General features: G+C 35.5%; 1 protein-coding gene and 1 pseudogene across 1 annotated transcript; both read right to left on the reverse strand.

The window, feature by feature from the left end:
* Positions 1-8,089: 8,089 nt before the first annotated feature.
* LOC126586531 (myb-related protein 308-like) lies at positions 8,090-9,511 on the reverse strand. The gene is made up of 2 exons (XM_050251388.1): positions 8,991-9,511; positions 8,090-8,782 (listed from the first exon to the last, which is right to left on the reverse strand). Exons 1-2 carry the CDS (start codon positions 9,251-9,253, stop codon positions 8,278-8,280), a joined length of 768 nt encoding a protein of 255 aa, XP_050107345.1. The 5' UTR covers positions 9,254-9,511; the 3' UTR covers positions 8,090-8,277.
* Positions 9,512-12,652: 3,141 nt separating this feature from the next.
* On the reverse strand, positions 12,653-17,472 carry LOC126586532 (L-ascorbate peroxidase 3-like; annotated as a pseudogene).
* Positions 17,473-17,673: the final 201 nt, after the last annotated feature.

Below are 17,673 nucleotides of genomic sequence, written 5' to 3' on the forward strand. Positions count from 1 at the left end.
GTTAGGTTAGGATATAGGTTAGGAAGAACAAATAAGATTAAGAAGAAAATGACAGAAATGAAAAAGAAGGATAATAAAAGCAGGCATGTTATAGGGAGGACAAGTGCAAATAATAAAATAATTCAATAATTAATTAGGTGAACTCGTTGTCGTTGAGGGTGAGTAGGCGTGGGGCCCAGAAAGCAGAGTGAAAGGTTGGAGGGCCCACCGCCGCAACCGAGCACATGAGCCTACGTCGGATGGCTGCCAACTACTGCCCGAAACGAGGGGAGTTGGTAGCGTGTTGGACAGAGACCCTTTCCCTCCTTTAATTTTCAATGTAAATATAAAATAAATTAGACCCAGCGAAAAAAAAAACCAACATGGAAACCCTTTGCTCTCTCTCTATTTGCCCTTTCATCATCCACTAATTTACAAGCCTGTCATTAGTTATTGGTAACTAGACTAATTATACCCTTTTCATAATTGGGTTGCTAAGGATGAGGAGAGAATCCTAGCATCTTATACATTTATATCATGTAATCAGTTTTCGTTAAATACAATATGTGTTTAATTTTAAATAAATAAATTCAAAATAAATTATGACCGCACGATGTACAATGAACGGATAAGATGTGAGAATCCCTAGGATTCTTCACAAAGAGAATTCTGATGGGATTCAAATCTGGTTTCTAAAATTGAAAATGATATCCGCACCTTGATTTTCTTATTTTTGTTTATTTCGATCACTTAAAGTATGTTTACTTAACAAATACTAGTATTTGCCTACACACTTTGTGTGTATGAACACATTTTTTTAGAAAATGAGAAGAGAGAGAGAGAGAGAGAGAGGTTTTTGTTTTTGGTTTTTTTTTAATATTAGAGGTATTTTAACATCACATGTAGGTGAGGTTTCAATAAAAAAAGTAAATTTGGACCTATGAAATTAAATTATTGCCCATCATTTTTTTTTGTGATAGAAGACTAAGTAGTCTTTTCACCATCTTTTAGTTGACAAAGAGGGTTTCATTAATTAATAGAGATATTAAAAATAAACGAAGAACTTAGAACTAGGAGAAATATGGAAAGGGATCATATCAATTAGTCCCCTTAGGTATTTGATTATGGATTCTAATGAAAAACTTACACTTTTTTTATTTCTTACGTGTAAATAAACGTAAAAAAAAAAAAAAAAAAAAAAAAGTTGTCCCGTACCTTAATTCTCGTATCTTAATTTAATAAAATGTAATGGTGTCCAGTATATCCAATGGAATTGTCCTATACCCATTGACTCGACCCACCTCAAAGTCATTCCTAGCGATATCAACCTGTTATAGTAGGACGATGAATTACTCAAAAGGTCCACTTTTATCAAAGGCGAAAAATCCTACACGCTATAGATGCCCACTGCTCATCCCTTTTCAGTCACACGTTCACAATTGCCTAATGACGGATATATAATTGCAAGGATACAATACACTTTATTTGTTAAGTTCTTGATAACTCTTCTAACCTAGCATAATAAATTTCTTGCTCAACCTTTGTGTGGTCACGTTCTCCCAACCATTATATTCTTTATAAAGTTTGATTAAACTTGGTTTATTTTGGGGTGCAGTGCAGGGCAATATGATGTGAACGTGAACCACTATTAGTTTACTTCTTTACACATGTGGAGTCCGATGATAGGACCATAATTCATATAACATGCACATTTTTGTCATTAAATTGGAAAACTGCTTGATCTAATAAGAGTTGGGAAACAATACCTTTTTACCAAACAACCAGGATCGTCTCCGGATTCTCTTTATGAGAATTTTATAGTCAGTTTATTTTAATTGTTTATTGTACATCATACGACCAACTTTCATTATGTACTGTTTGTATTCAATTTTAAATAAAAAATCAATTGATGAACACATCTTTAGAATCCTTACAAAAATGATCATATTCCAACAAAAGAAGCATATGGTCGAAAGCGATTATTAAATAATTGGGAAACCCTAAGGGTATTTAAGTAAAACACATCCGAGGATCTAGAAGAAAGACCCACTAAAAAAATAAAATAAAATAATTATAAGGGTCAGTGATGCATATGATGTTGGTGGAAGTTGAAGCCATTGAAACAATGAAAAACTAATGAAAAGGGCTTGAAAACTTTGAGTTTTAATGATAAGGACAAAATAAAGGGTAAAGTGAATAGTATCAGGATTGACTTTTTAGTGTAAAAATGTGGTTTTTCGTTAAAGTGAACAGTACCGGGTGCTTTTCGTTAAAATTCCCTTGAAACAATATATATAATTAAGGTGGAACAATAATTACCCTATTAAGTATTGATAGAGAGAGAAGCAATACTTAATCATTAACTTAATTTAGTCTTTGGTAAGCACTTTTTTTCTTCGGAATTAATTAGGGAAAAGAAAAAAAAAATTCTCATGGAAGCTTCCAGCCTTCCTACGCTTCTACCTAACACCTTTGAAAAAGAAGAAAAAAATAAAGTAGCCCCCTTTCTAAGGGGCCATTGGTTTTTTGTTCATCTTTCTTCTTTGGGAGATTTCGCTTTTGTATTTTGTCTGCCTCTTTTTTTGTTTTGCACTAATCTCTAAACATAATTACGTTGGTAATATGTCCATAACGCAATTATTAATCACTAATTTATATAGGATTTTACTCGTAATTACTTATATAATTAGGTGATCACGGATTAAGTCTAAACCAATAAAACGGAGCCATATAGTACCTACTAGATGAATTAATAAAGATTTGTTTGTTCTAGTCGGACCCCAAAGTGACATAACATACCAACCAGTACATGTATGTTGATAAAAATTGGAAGGTGGCTAAGACTCATTGACCTCTGATTGAGGCACGCATGAGAACTACAACTTAAGAAAACTAAGTAGTTTAAATGAGAGATGCTTGAACGAGAAGAACTCACATGTAACAAGAAGAGCTCATGAGGCATGCATGAGAACTACAACTTAAGAAAACTTATAATAAAAGTTTTGATGCTTGAACGAGAAGAACTCACATGTAACGTGTATTGTTGCATAATTCATAAAGTACTTTTCACATTATATATAATCATATATATAATGAGTAAACGTAAGCTTTCATTTCATCCTTTAGATTTTTCATGGTCTAAGCTCGAATGAAGGAATATAAAGTTATGAACACCCTCCCTAGTAGATATTATTATTATTAACCATTGAAATTGAACTCATCAGAGTTATTATATTATTGAAACTGATAGTTATCGGAGAGTATTATAAAAGAAAAGACGTAACACATATCCGACCAAATATTCCACCCATTTTCTCTTTCCCTAATCAGAGCATGAATAGTAAACTTAGTGCTAAAAGTACATGCACTCGACACTGGAGCTGTTTGATGCAAAATCTTGAGTTCCAACTATCCGGGCATGCATTACTTACTGTGCTACTTGTCCAATGAAGGTGTGCAAGTATTAAATAATTAATGGAAACAAGCCTCCCTCCCTGACTATCTGAAAACAAAAGAAAAATAATTGGTGCACATGTATATGTTAGAGTTGACAAAATCATCAAACCTGGTATACCTTTACAATCTGGCTAAGTAAAAATGCATGCTGAAGTCAACAAATAAGGGCTTCAAATCTTCTGGTAGCCAGTATCAATGGTGTCCCTTAAATTCTGACCTAATATATATACAGGTTGTTGTTGTTGTGATACCTCCATCGACAATCTAGCTATATAAGCCTCTTTCTTCCATGTTAAAGGTCTTTCTTTTCTTTTTTTTTTTATGAAAAAAGGGGACAACTGGTGGTAAGCTACGATTATATGGTCCTGAAGAGGCTATGGGAAATTTCACCATGCCCGTGACCACAGTCAGCAAACTCATCAGCTTAGAGCATCGAACCCAGGACATGTTCAAGGTCTTTGAACTTGATTAATTAATTAATTAGCATAGAAAAATAATGAGAAATTAAAAAATAATGGGAAAGAGTTGACTCTTCAAGTCTAATCAATTTGTTAGTAGAAGAGATTTCAATTCATGAATTAAATTTTAAAAGGGTAAATTACATAGTAACCCCTCAAGTTTGAAGTCTATTACAACCTCATACAACATCTTTAAAACATTTTACTTTCATACCTCACGTACTATTTTATTTCAAAATAATACATCCATTACATTTTCCATCCATTGATCCGTTAAGCGCTGACATGGCTGCCATATTTGTGCCACGTGACAAAAAAATAATTTTTTAATTTTTTTTTGGGTTGCAGGTTGGGCTCGGGTGGGGGGGGGGGTGGGAAGATGGGTGCACGGAGGAGGTGGAGGATGGGTGCAGAGGAGGATGTGGAGGATGGGTGGGAGTGGTTTTGGATTTGAGTTGTAGGGAGGGATGACGGATGGGGAAGATGATGAAGGGGATGGGGTTTCAGCGGGCGGGGGGAAAGGGTGGGGTGATGGGATCTGGGTTTTCTAAGTTTTTTTTTTCTTTCTTTTTTCTAGGTTGTAGGTTGGGCTCGGGTTGGGGGGTAGAGATGGGAAGATGGGTGTGTGGAGGAGGTGGATGATGGGTGTGGAGGAGGATGTGGAGGATGGGTGGGAGTGGTTTTGGATTTGGGTTACAAGGAGGGATGACGAATGGGGAATATGATGAAGGGGATGGGGTTTCGGCGGGCGGGGGGGGGGGGGGGGTGGGGGAAGGGGTGGGGTGATGGGATCTGGGTTTTCTAAGTTTTTTTTGTTGTTGAAGATTTATGTTTTTTTTTTAAATTAAAAAAAATTGCCACATGGCACACATTTGGTAGCCACGTCAGTGCTTAACAGATCAATGAATGGAAAATGTAACAGATGTATTATTTTGAAATAAAATAGTACGTGAGGTATGAAAGTGAAATGTTTTTAAAATGTTGTATGGGGTTGTAATAAACCTCAAACCTGAGGGGTTACTATGTAATTTATCCATTTTAAAATGTATAATAACCGACTTCTTGTTTCATAATTCAACCAAATTATTCCATATTGCTTATTTATCATCTCATCCATATATATAAATGGAGGTAGCTGATGCTGGTAGCACCAACCTGTAATCAATTATATTAACGAAAGTTTGCTTGCCAAACATGCTACGGTACATACTGCATCACTGGACTATTAATTCTCATGAGAAAGTCTAAGGCCTAACAAAATTATGTACCATAATTTATGGTAATATGTACATTATACATTTCTAGTAAACAACTTGCACCCAAGGAAAAATAAACTCGTGAAAAGAGTTTTCGATTTGATTGTGAAATAGAAGACGAGAGTCAAGCTCCTGGCATGGCTGTTGAAGTGAATTACTTTACCACTAACGGTCAAATTCTCCATAACGAAAAACTCCTGGTACTATTCACTTTAACGAAAAACCACATTTTTACATTAAAAAGTCAATCATGTTACTATTTACTTTACCCTTAATTTTGTCCTTATCGTTAAGTTTTCAAGCCCTTTTCATTAGTATTCCTTAAAAAATATGGTGGGATGTATAGGGTTTAGGTAAGTGGTTATTGTAAAACTTCTAAATTAGAAAGATAACTAGTATGCATACTACAATGATTCTCTCCAATAATGAATATCCCTTAAATCCCAAACTTTTCATTCTTTGTAGAATGAAGTACCCTTGCAAAGTAATTTGATTTGGTTTAAATTTTAAACGAAATAAGAAAGTTTTGAGTGTCACCAGTTGTATACAATTATGCGTTTTTTTTCTCTTTCTTTACATGACATAGCTCGTTACCCTAAAAAATAGAGTAGATTTTCTGAGAATTGTAGTATTAATGAATTTCGCTAGAGAGAATGTGGTGTCATGAATGAGAAAATAATCAAATTAACAAGAGGGGGATATATAGGTATGGGTTCTCTCTCTTTCTTTTTTTTATTTTTTTGTTTTTTGGAAAAAAAACGGGACGAGCTGATGGCTTCGTCACGATAGTTCACTCTTTTGGAGGCCAGAAAGACTCATAGAGGTATTTCAGCCTCTCATAGTTACCAACGTGTGATTAACCATCAAGAATCGAACACAAGACATGCCGTGTGAAATACGAACTTAGAATTCGTCTCCAACTAGTAGACCGTCCCATGATGGTTGTACCTATGGTTTTTCATATTTGTGAAAAATGGTATGGTAGGTTGGGTCCTCAAGGGTTTTTGATAATTTGAAGGTGGGGCTTTGAGACTAATTGGGAAGTTGGTGGTAGAGATATGGGGATACTACGCACAGTTGTTAGTTCCCTTCACGCTTTTTAAATAGTTTCCTGGGCTTTTAACTAAAGAAGTGATAGGTTACCCACCACTCCCTATCTCTCTTATTTCTCCTCCTCTCAGAGCTTATCCATCTCCTCCCAAATGATAATTCAATCCCCTTCTTCAACAAAGAGACAAACCCCCCAACCCAATAAAGAATCTAACAACTGGTTCAAATATCAAATCTCAATAATGGATTGGTGATTTCATAGATGACTGGATATTTAAAAACAATTGTTTATAGAAATTAATAAAAAAGAAACTATGCTTTTTTGAATATCTCCAACAAGGAGGGTAAGGATTGACTACACTATCATGTTCAAGTCTTGAAGCAAAATCATTATAGTTTCGAAGATATAAGTTAAGTCAATTTAGCGTGCTTGATATCTTATTTTTCAAGTTTAAATTATCTTTCTCTTATATCAAAATAGTTTAAAGAAAGATTTTGGATGCGGTCCTTAATTATGAATATTATTTGATTGAAACCTTATTGGTTTTTAATTTTTGATCAAGGTCTCTAAAATTAATGTGATAATTTATTTCTATGTACGTTACTATATTTTTTAAATAAAAAATTAGAAATTTTAGTTGTTTATATAAATGAAATTTTAAATAAATAAAAAACCATAATTTGAGGATTAAAAATATTAAAATATAAATATACTATTGTGTGTGTGTATACAAACATGGGTACATTCGTCAAAATTAACCAAAAAAATTTGTATCAAAACATGGATACATTCTTCAAAATTACAATAAAAAAGATATTAGGCTTAATAACATTAGTAAATTTCTTCGATTAAACTTGACATGGATACATTTTAAAATCAAAGAAAAAAGAATGTACCCATATAAGTTTAAAAATGGATTAGAAAAAAATTGAATAGATTTTATATAAAAAAGGGTACATTTTACATATAACAAATTGGTATATTTAAGAATGAGTACATTTTAAGATTAAAAAGTTTTATATGAATGGGTACATATAATTAGCATGGGTACATTTATCAAAATAAAAAGTACAAATACAAAAAAATATATGGGTACAAATTAAAACTGAAAAGAAAATTGGTACAAGTTAAAAAAGAATTACAAATTAAAAATGGGTACAAACTAAAACTAAAAATATATGATAAAAAAATTTAGTCATAAATATAAATATACTGATTGTAACATTTTTAACATTAAATGAATATATTTAGAAATAAAAAAAATATTTTTTATTGAAATAATTAATGATGTTATCAATACCCAAGGACCTTGATCAAAATTTGAAAAGGAATATGATTTTAATCAATGGAGTAGCAAAACGAAGGATGAGAACCTAATTTCTCCTAGTTTAAAATATCATTTTTGTCAAAATTAAAAAAAGAAACAACAATATTGCTCTTAGTTGAAAGACAAAGAAGTGTCATTATTTTGAGTTTGGAAGAGAAATACACAAAAATCTCAAAAACCATTTCCCTATCTTTGGGTATACAAAGATCCCAATAAAAAAATAAGTTAGTGCCATCCACACACATATTTTATCTCTTGCACACCTTTTTTAATTTTCAATATTTAAATAGAATAAATTAAAAAAAAAAATCAATGAACAAAAGTATGCAAGAAATAAAAAAAAAAAAGGTATGTTAATAGCATCACACTCTTACTTAAAGTTGCTAGTAGCAACAACCACCATAACATGGCATTAAACCCTTTTGAAGATCTGGTATGAATCTGACAAATCCCAATTTGTCCTTTTAAATAGAAAAAGAAAGGGAAATAACATGGCTCAAATTTTTTTCTAAAACAATAAACAGAAAAATAACTCACATTCTAGTAAATATGATCATAGACATTCATCATCAATCAGCTCTGTACTGGTATTATACTAAAATATGCACTAACCGTCATAAAAATTAGAGAAAAAAGTAGAGAGCTTTGATGGGATAATTAGCAAAAGCAATCTCTTTCTCTCATTTCTCTCCACTCTCATTCCAACTACATCTTACAATTTTTTAATTTTTCATGACTCATTAATTAACCTCATTTCATCTCCAAGCTTCTGTAATCCAAGACCCCATTTTTCAACCCCAAGAAATCATAACCAATATTGGTGGTGCCACTGGTGGCGCCACCAATAGCATCCCTCCCACAGCTGCAGTTCTTTGCATCTTGAAGCCCCAAACTGCAAGAAAAGCAGAGTCCCCGCCCTCCACTCTTCAAACCGTCACTGGGTTGCTGAGGCTGGCAGGGAGGGCTGATTTGAAGGTCAAGATTCAAGTCAGGGCACCTTTCCTGAACTGGGTTTTTTGAATCTTTGCAAACAAGCCCATTGGTTATGGAGATTTTTTTATCTTCTTCTTTGATATTTGCAGAAGCGGCAGCAAAAGAAATTGTGGTTGCAGATTCCTGAGGTGTCTCGTTGAGTGGCCTGTGAGTTGTGGGGTCAATCCCTCTGGTCAAAAGCTTCCTTCTTATGTGGGTGTTCCAGTAGTTCTTTATCTCATTGTCTGTTCTTCCAGGCAGCCTTCCAGCTATCAAAGACCATCTGAAAACATAATCCAAACAAAACCCATTAATCTTAAAGAAGCCAAAAACATATAACACAATTTTCAAATGTTTTTAAACACTGTTTTTATTACACGAGGACTTCGCATGAGTTTACCCATCATAGTATTATTCTCGTCTAAACTCGCAAACACTTTGTTTTTAAAACAGGGTATGCACGAAGAGATAAATGAATTAGTTGCGCTTACTTGTTTCCGAGGAGGCTATGGAGTTTGATGATGAGCTCATCTTCTTCTTCAGTGAAATTGCCACGCTTGAGATCAGGTCTAAGGTAGTTGATCCACCGCAGCCTGCAGCTCTTCCCGCATCGGAGGAGGCCCGCCGCCTTGGGCAGTGACCGCCAGCAACCCTCGCCGTGAGCTCTGATGTAGGCAATGAGGCGGTCGTCTTCTTCCTTGGTCCAAGCTCCTTTGTTGGTGTGAGCCTTCTCACAGCAAGGAGATCTTCCCATTTAAAAAAAATATGGAAAAACTTGAAAGCTTTAAGAAGAATAATTAGTTGCAGCTAGAAAAGCCGTTGCCTTTGTTGTTGTTTATGTCTGGTTTTTTGGTTTTAGACACAGATGAAGTGCTGGTGGTGGTGGAAAAAAATGGAAGGCCTTGTTTTTTTGTATTTGCATTTGCTGCAACAGAAAGGCCGGCCCTTGTGAGGACTTGGCGTATGATTTTATAGCCTTTTGACTAAAGAGAAAAAGAAGTGAGAGAAAAAAGAGGAGGGAGAGAAAGAGAGAGAGAGAAGGGACCCTAATTGCTTCTAGATGCGAGTTGGTGAGACAGGTTAGAGGGAGTGGCTGGTGGGCTCTCTCTCCTCTCTCTCTCTCTCTCTCTCACTAGATGATATTATTATGGAATCAAAATCGCATATAATAAGTTAAAGGGACATTAACTGTTGGCCCTACGAACCTTCAGGTAGGTGTAAAAGAAATATATATATGTATTTATATAAAAAACTATTATTAGTATTTTAAAAATTTTATTATACATTCCTTACAATCGTATTTTTCTTTCTAAGTATAGAAAGTTTAGAGTGCAAAATCTTAGTAAGGTATATATACATATATATATGTATTTATATAAAAAACTGTTATTAGCATTTCAAAAATTTCATTATACACTCCTTACAAGCGTATTTTTTTTTCTAAGTTTAGAAAGTTTAGAGTTCAAAATAAGATTTTTGAAATGCCAATAACAATTTCATTTATATATTAGGGCAAAACACGGTGAGATTTCTGTTTTATTTGTGTGTTTCTGAAACTTTTAAGATAAAATATGTAACTCCAGTTCACCAGACACCATGTACGATAACAAATGTAGATGGAAACTATTTGAATATTAACGGTGTAGTAGTTCATACTGACCATGAGAGTCTTTGTCTGCAGCACTTTTCATTTGTACCCCTCCCAAGGCAAAATTCTGGTTCTTTTTCTTCTGCTAGTTTTTATTGCTCACTGTTGGAAGTCTTGAATGCTTCAGAGTTGGTTCCATGGAATGTCATGATAGAAGCGATTACGTGTTCCTATCTCTCTTCATTTTGTGACGAATAATATCACGAAATAAATAGACATATGATTGTATATAATTGATATTGTAAATTTTTGTCGAGTACATGTCTGAATAAATGTTGTATACTGATCAAAATTTATGGGACTTATACTAAGATCATGAAGTGAGGTAGATTTGTAAAAGTAATGAACCTGGTTATTTTAATAAGTTGGTTGTAGTGGGTTTTTGGGAAGAGATGTCACTAGCTGATTTGGCTATTCTTGTGCATAAGAACAGAGATGGTAGTTGTGGTTGTTTATTCTATTGGTAATGCATGAGAGAGAGAGAGAGAGAGAGAGAGAGAATGGCTTCTAGAAGGGTGGGAAGTTGGGGTTAAAGGGAGGGAGGATGATGAAAGAAAAAGTAGGTTAATGAGTATGGTTGTAGGTGTATGTGGCCTTTGGTTCACCCTCCACCTTTTCCCCTCCCCTTCCAACCTTGTGGTGCAAGTTTAGGCAACAAGGGATAGGGTTTGGGAAGCGATGCGAAGCTTTGATTCACCGTCTTGTTGTCATCTCCACACCCCCCCCCCCCCCCGGGGGATTTGCATTTAAATTTTTTTTGTTACCTTACCCACCACTTCACATGCTCTCTCTCTCTCTCTCTCATGATCATGTATTTCAAGTGGATGGTAGGAGGAGAGTTAAGGATCATGGGCACAAGTTGTTTTCGAAAGAGAGGGGGGAGAGAGAGAGAGGGAGGGAGAGGTCCACTTGTTATCTGTGCGTGTATTTCACCTACCTTTTGTCATCCTTTTCAGACTGTCCTATGGCACCCAGTGCAACTCTCCTCCTCCTTCTTATGGCTTCTTTCACTCACTCCTTGATGTTGAACTTTGGCATGATTTTAACAAATATTTTCACTCCTTCCCCACAAGTTACAAGGACAACTCTCTTAATCACTTCCCCTCACAATTAACCTTATCCATATTTTTTGAACTAAGAGTAATGATGAGGTCGATTGAGGCCAAGGACTCGTTGACTAATTCCAACTATATTGTACAATTCATAATGCATAATGCATTAACCCTCAGGATCAGCTCAGACTCCAGCATTCTTCTTGCATATATGTTATCATTACGCAATTTGAGCCACTATGACGACTTAGCCTAAATCTACTCTTTATAGAGTAAAATGCACAATGCATCAACAGTCAAGATCAGCTGGCGCTTGATTGAAAAAAAAAAAAAAAAACTTGTTAGAGACTTGTATTATTAAATATATCCCCACATCTAGCAAATCTCAAATTCTTTACTAACTTGAACGCAATGATTGCAATCTTTTAGGTTGTGTGTTGACACCAGTGATTAGCTACATGGTTTCTATCTGCAGCCAGTTTTTCCTACAAAACACCCACATTGGCACATGGACAATGCAAAGAAAGGGAGCAACAAGAAACGTGGCAAGAGAATCAAAACTAATCAAAGCAATTAGGCAATTTGGTTAAGGGAACTTTAGGAGGGTATGGATGTATGTAACCCCAGATCGGAAATTTTAATCACAATTGTATTTGTAAGGTGAGAGCCAGCACATCAACACGTGAATGGCATGTGCTTAGGTATTGAGGTGGAGGGCTGTCCTTTGAGCTTTACCTACCTCTTTTGGCCGGCTGCCCCTTCCCATGTGGGGGCATCTCTGGAACTTAGGGCACGGTCTATTTTTTCAATGACCCACATGCAGTGCATGGACCATGGTGCATTTGGATAAACCTCTACCCTTCACAAAATTAGGCCTAATCCTATTATTAACTTCCCTAGCGTATTCGGTATCCTTTCTCATATTAGACGATGTTTTTTTTTTCTTTTTAATTTCACACGGAATTCAATGTGACACGAAGGCTGTCATAGGACTAATTTTTGGTCACCAAAGCTATCACGACGATGATCTAAAAAGATAGTACATTTCTTAACGTTCTAAATAGAACGTTTGTTCTCTGATAAATCTTCACCTTTTTTTTCTAAATTGTTCAACCTTAATGCTTTTTTTTTATTGAGGTGGTTATTCAGAGCGTAAAATTACCTGTTAGAGCTTAAAATTCAACCCTTTAGTCTTGAATTGGTTAATTATTTAAATTTTAGGTTTTAAGTATCACATTTGCACTTAAAACCTAAAATATAAGGCTCTAAACGAGGAATCTATCCTTCAAATAATCAAATCATGTGAATGAACGGATATCGTACCGAGAAAATCTCAAGTATAACTAGAGTACGGTGGACTAAGCAATCTATTGGGAATAACAAAACCAGCCAACTTACACGCAAACGAAACAAGAAGCCCCTTTATAGGACGTCACGCATTCGAGTACCAAAGTAAAGGTTTCAAGAGAGTCGATAAAAGAGCAGTGGTAAGTGTTCATGTCACTATCTTCTTCGAAATGAATATAAAGTTTACTTATATCTTTCTACTACCCAATCGAGCTACTAAGCTGCAAAGGCTTGTGGCAATTATTCATACGGGATCAATGAAATCTCCAGCCGGAAAGAATAAAGAAGATCGAGGTAATCAGTTAAGCAAGTATACGACTTCTACGACTCTACTTGGCTCTTTTGTGAGCTTCATACAAGTAGCCTAAGCTCACAACAACAGCGGCAACAGCAACTCCTACCGCTTCTTGTGCCAGTACGGTGCTTTCCTTAGCACTTGCCTTAGAGGAAGTGGGGTTTGGAGTAAACCCGAGTTCCGAAAGTTTCTTATGCGATCCAGCATAATCTCTTCAAAATGCTTCCTCATCCTGTCATGAGCCAAATTTAACAAAAGTAAGAAAAGGAATGTCAAATAAAAAAGCATAAATAAACTCGCAACAATAGCTAATTTTATAGATATCTAAAAAAATCCTAATTTTATACATATTTGATTTTATGTGGTCCAATAACTTAGTGGATAGGGTGTTTCCACCCATGCATCCTGATTTCGGAACTCCCCCTCCCCTACATTATTGGAATAGTTTCAAACCCTTCCCCTCCCCTTAAAAATAAAAAAATAAAAACATCAAAGCCAAACATAGGGATGGGCACAAGAGATAACTGGGTCGGGATGCCACTCATCATCCCAAACTTCCCCTTAAAATTCATCAGCCCCATCCGCACCTCATGGGGTGTTTTGATCCCCACCCTCAGATGTTCCGTCCCGCCACCTTATATATATTTTTTCTGTATTGGCTAAACGTCCTAAATTCAAACAAGTCTTACTAAATATCAAATATTAGTCTAAATGTTAATCACAGATAATCGTACAAACACTGAATTTTGACACAATAATTACTGTAATTAGATGTTAAACCTAATAATTTAAAATAATCAGATAAATCATCTAACTTAATAAAAATGTAACATTCAATAATGATATAAAAATATATATGCACAGCGGGACAGGCACCCCAGCTGGTGCAGGGCCCGGAACTCACGCATGCCCATCCCTAGCTAAGTAACTTGGTCTAACAAAGTTCAGTCAATTCAACCAAACACGAAATTGGGGTTCAGTATCTGCTGCAAATGGGTCCTATCGAAGAACCATGACAAATGTAAAAATTAACCAAATTAGCCTCAGCTTTTAAGTGGCAATGGTCCCAGAAGAGGTGTTCTGTTACTGCATATTTAGGGACAATGAACCTGGTTTAACCCAGTATCGGTTAATATCAATTCAGATAATATGCTAGCCCAAATTGAAGAAAAGGAGAGATAGTTTACTTGAGTAAACTCCATTTTCAATCCAGACCGAACCTTTTTTTTATTGGATTGCTTAAAACTTACAAGGCCTTATTAGAACTAAGAAGTAAAACATCTTATAAATGGCTCAATCCAAATCTAGCAATTTCCGAGTGGTTGGCAGGTCAGGGTTGACCAGATCACGCACCACCAGAATATTGGTGAGCCACATTTGATATTTGTTAAAATTACTGCCAATCGACAATATTAAAGTAGCTCTAAACAAACAAAGTAGGTCTGCATATATAATCTAGCACTAGCAGTGATAAACAACCCAACACTGTTTACCAGCAAAATAGGACTGAAACAAGCCCGAACCCAAATTACCTTTATATACAGATCGACATATTTACGGAACTCAGGATCCTCTACTAAAGCTGCATCTGTAGGAAGTTTCAACAACCCCTCTGATTCGTTCAATAGTTCACTATCAACAATGAGTAGCAACAAATGTTCATAATCACATGCAAACATAATGACATAAAATGGTAAATTTTCACCAATTTTTCAAGTCTTACACAAAGTATGAGTTATCAAACTGCAGAGGTTCCTTAGTCCAAGGACCATCAAAACCAGATCTGTTTGAATGTGCCTTCCCTATAAGATGAGAGTAAACATGTTTAACTAATAACAAAGAAGAGCATTTATAGATACAAACAAGGAGGAAGAATTACCAGTGTATGACCCCCAGATACTGCAACAATATCCTTGTCAGACAGCCCCATCATTCTATAGAACTTTTCCCTCAAATGTGGTGCACCCATTATCAAAAGACAAAAGACACCGACAAGAAATTAAATTTCTACTAATGAACAACAAAAACTTGATACACAAGCAAGCATGACAACTTGTCATAAATCTCCAGAATTCTAACTACATTAAGAAACCTAGGAGATGGGGAGAAGTGGGTTGAGTTATTAGCTTATGGCAATGCCATGGAATAAGAGAGCAATCCCACCGTGCAAACCAAGAAACAATCCCAAATCTCAACTTAGAATATAATAGTGATGTGGCAACCAAAAATGAGTAATATTCAAAATAAAAGTTGGAAGCCTCGGTTGCTACTGTGGCTTTGAAGAGTTCTATAGGAAGCCTGTGCATGCTAATGACTAGAACTATTTGCATAAAGAGCTTGTAACCAATACCAAGAACTACAAATTGAAGACGTACCATGTTCCACATCCTGACATGGATACAAAGTTGCTTAACAAGTATCTCTGACTCTTATAAACTAACAGCAAAACATTTATAGAAGTAACAAAATTGAACAAGAAAACTCTAGGATAATAAATCTCTCTTCCATACAAGCAAACTATGTTACCAGTACCACTGTACTGGAAGAAGTACTCTCCACAGGCATCAAATTTAACTCACACTTGAAATACAGTAAAGATAACCTCACTGTTAAACTCATGCCATCAAGCTCCAATTGCAAATTATATTGCATGGAAACTTATTCTATGTATATAAAACAGTAGAAATTAGAATAAAACAATGGATTACAAGATAAAATGCTTGAAATAGTGTTCTCCATTATCTTGCACTCGAGAAAGCAAACAGCAATGCAAAAATATAACAGAGATGTTATTAGAGAACTTTTAATCTAGTCTAAACAAAAATGTTCTAAATCTCTGATATTGAAATGCATAACATATATGAATTAAAACCCAACGAAAAAGCTAGCTTATGAGAAATATTAAAATAGGGAAATATAAAACTTGAAGAAGATATCTTAGGTATTGGAATAAACCTCGTTTAGCATCTGGAAGTTGTCCTTCCTTAGGAGAAATTTTAGAATCCTAAGAACAAGTAGAAAAAAGCAGAAGAAAACTTCACAACAGTGATAAGGAAACTAGCCATGTTTCTTGAAATAAGCGATCACTGGCTGCAACACACCTTCCTGCCTGGAGAAATATCAATGGCGGGGCCTCCAGTGACCTCAACTGCAAGCAACAACACCTGCAAGCTGAAAATACAAGTAAGAGTGCCCCTTAGTTGCTATCTTCATAAAAGAATCCATGCTATCTCCCACATATTTTTTAGGAAAAACTGTGATGATCTTTGTACAAGCTCTTCATTTGCAAATAATTTGATGAGCTAAAATTATATAACAGGCTGAGTAAATCATTCAGAACTATAATCACCTGGTATAGGTCTGCATATGTAATCCTTGGATGCTTAGACTTCACTTCCTCTGATATAAAAAAGAAGCACCCGTCAAAACACCCTACATTGTATATCTAACTCAAAAGCATGACTCTCAAAAGCATTAATAGTAGGTACTCTTTGTTGAATTAGTGATCATACAATCTTGTATAATGGCCAAAAGGATGGCACTATTATTACACAAATACTGAAACATGTAAAGCACCTTGGAGACAACATAATATGATACATAATGACAACTTCAATACATAATTGCTTACGTATGGTTTCGTTATAGTTCCCTTATCAGTTTCATTTAGAAAATCAGAATTGAAGCTCGCTCAAGTAAGCACATTGTCTTCTCAGTTACATATACAAGACAGTGAAACCATCTAAACATGTTAAATGCTTGGCATTAAGGACTTTTGCTGTCTGAATTGCAAACAAAGACCAATTGTAACATAGATGCACATTCAGTATCACCGATAAACTCACAGAAACAACCAATGAATCAATTAAGCTTGCATAGCATGTCATATGACACCAAAAAAAAAAAAAAAACTTACAATCATCTCGATTCTCGTATACAGAATTGAATGTTGCTTAAATTAATCACTGGTCTTTTCCAACCATAAGATCAACTGATCAAGTTTCGTAAATCGAATAAAGATTGACGATACGGAACAACAGAAACGAACATACCGCAAAAATCAATAGCCTTCTTCAAGCCATTGTTGGAACCATGAGAGTACTCTTCCTCGTTACGAATCGACCCATTCGGCCCACCCGTTTTCGTCTTGGCATCGTAGGTCCCAGCATCGTGCCACCTACAAATTCACGCCTCCAAAAACAATCAATCACCATAACTCTAACAAAATCGATACAAACAATGACATGCAAACACTTCATTTACAAAGAGAAATCAAAGGCCATTCTGTAAGTATGAAACACCGAGCACTAGTTATGTTGGCTACTGAGAAAATGCAAGCAACCGAATCGGATTTTTCATTCATCGAAAATTTTCTCGGGAAAAAAAAACATAAGAGAGAGAGAGCATACGACAAGCGGAGCATGATCGGAGCGCAGCTTCTGCTGTAAACGAGAGCGCGGAGATGGCGGCGAGCCTTGTCGATTTCGTTGAAATACTCTTTGTCAACGAGCGGCGACGTCATCGGAACTGGAAGTCGGTGCTCGACTGCGACTCGGAGCGAAGAGGGAACAATGAGAGTGATAGTGCAACTGCAACTGTGCAAATGAGATTTTGAAAGGGAGAGAGCCAAAGGCCCGGCAACTGCAACTGGCGCCACGTGTCATCACGTGGAAATTTATATAAAAAATTTTATAAAATAATATATATATATATATATATTATAAAATTAAAATAAAATTTAAAAAAACCGAATCTAGGCAGATTCGGAAGAAGAAAGAAGAGAAGAAGGAGAAGGAAGAAGGAAGAAGGAAGAAGGAGGAAGAAGAAAAGAA

The sequence above is a fragment of the Malus sylvestris genome, chromosome 10 (assembly GCF_916048215.2).
Source record: "Malus sylvestris chromosome 10, drMalSylv7.2, whole genome shotgun sequence".
Lineage (NCBI taxonomy): Eukaryota > Viridiplantae > Streptophyta > Magnoliopsida > Rosales > Rosaceae > Malus > Malus sylvestris.

Excerpts from the sequence above, each read along its gene's own strand:
- LOC126586531 (XM_050251388.1), bottom strand. The coding sequence starts at position 9,253 with ATGGGAAGATCTCCTTGCTGTGAGAAGGCTCACACCAACAAAGGAGCT. Across the intron at positions 8,783-8,990 it reads CATAGCCTCCTCGGAAACAA|ATGGTCTTTGATAGCTGGAA; the intron begins GTAAGCGCAACT and ends TTATGTTTTCAG.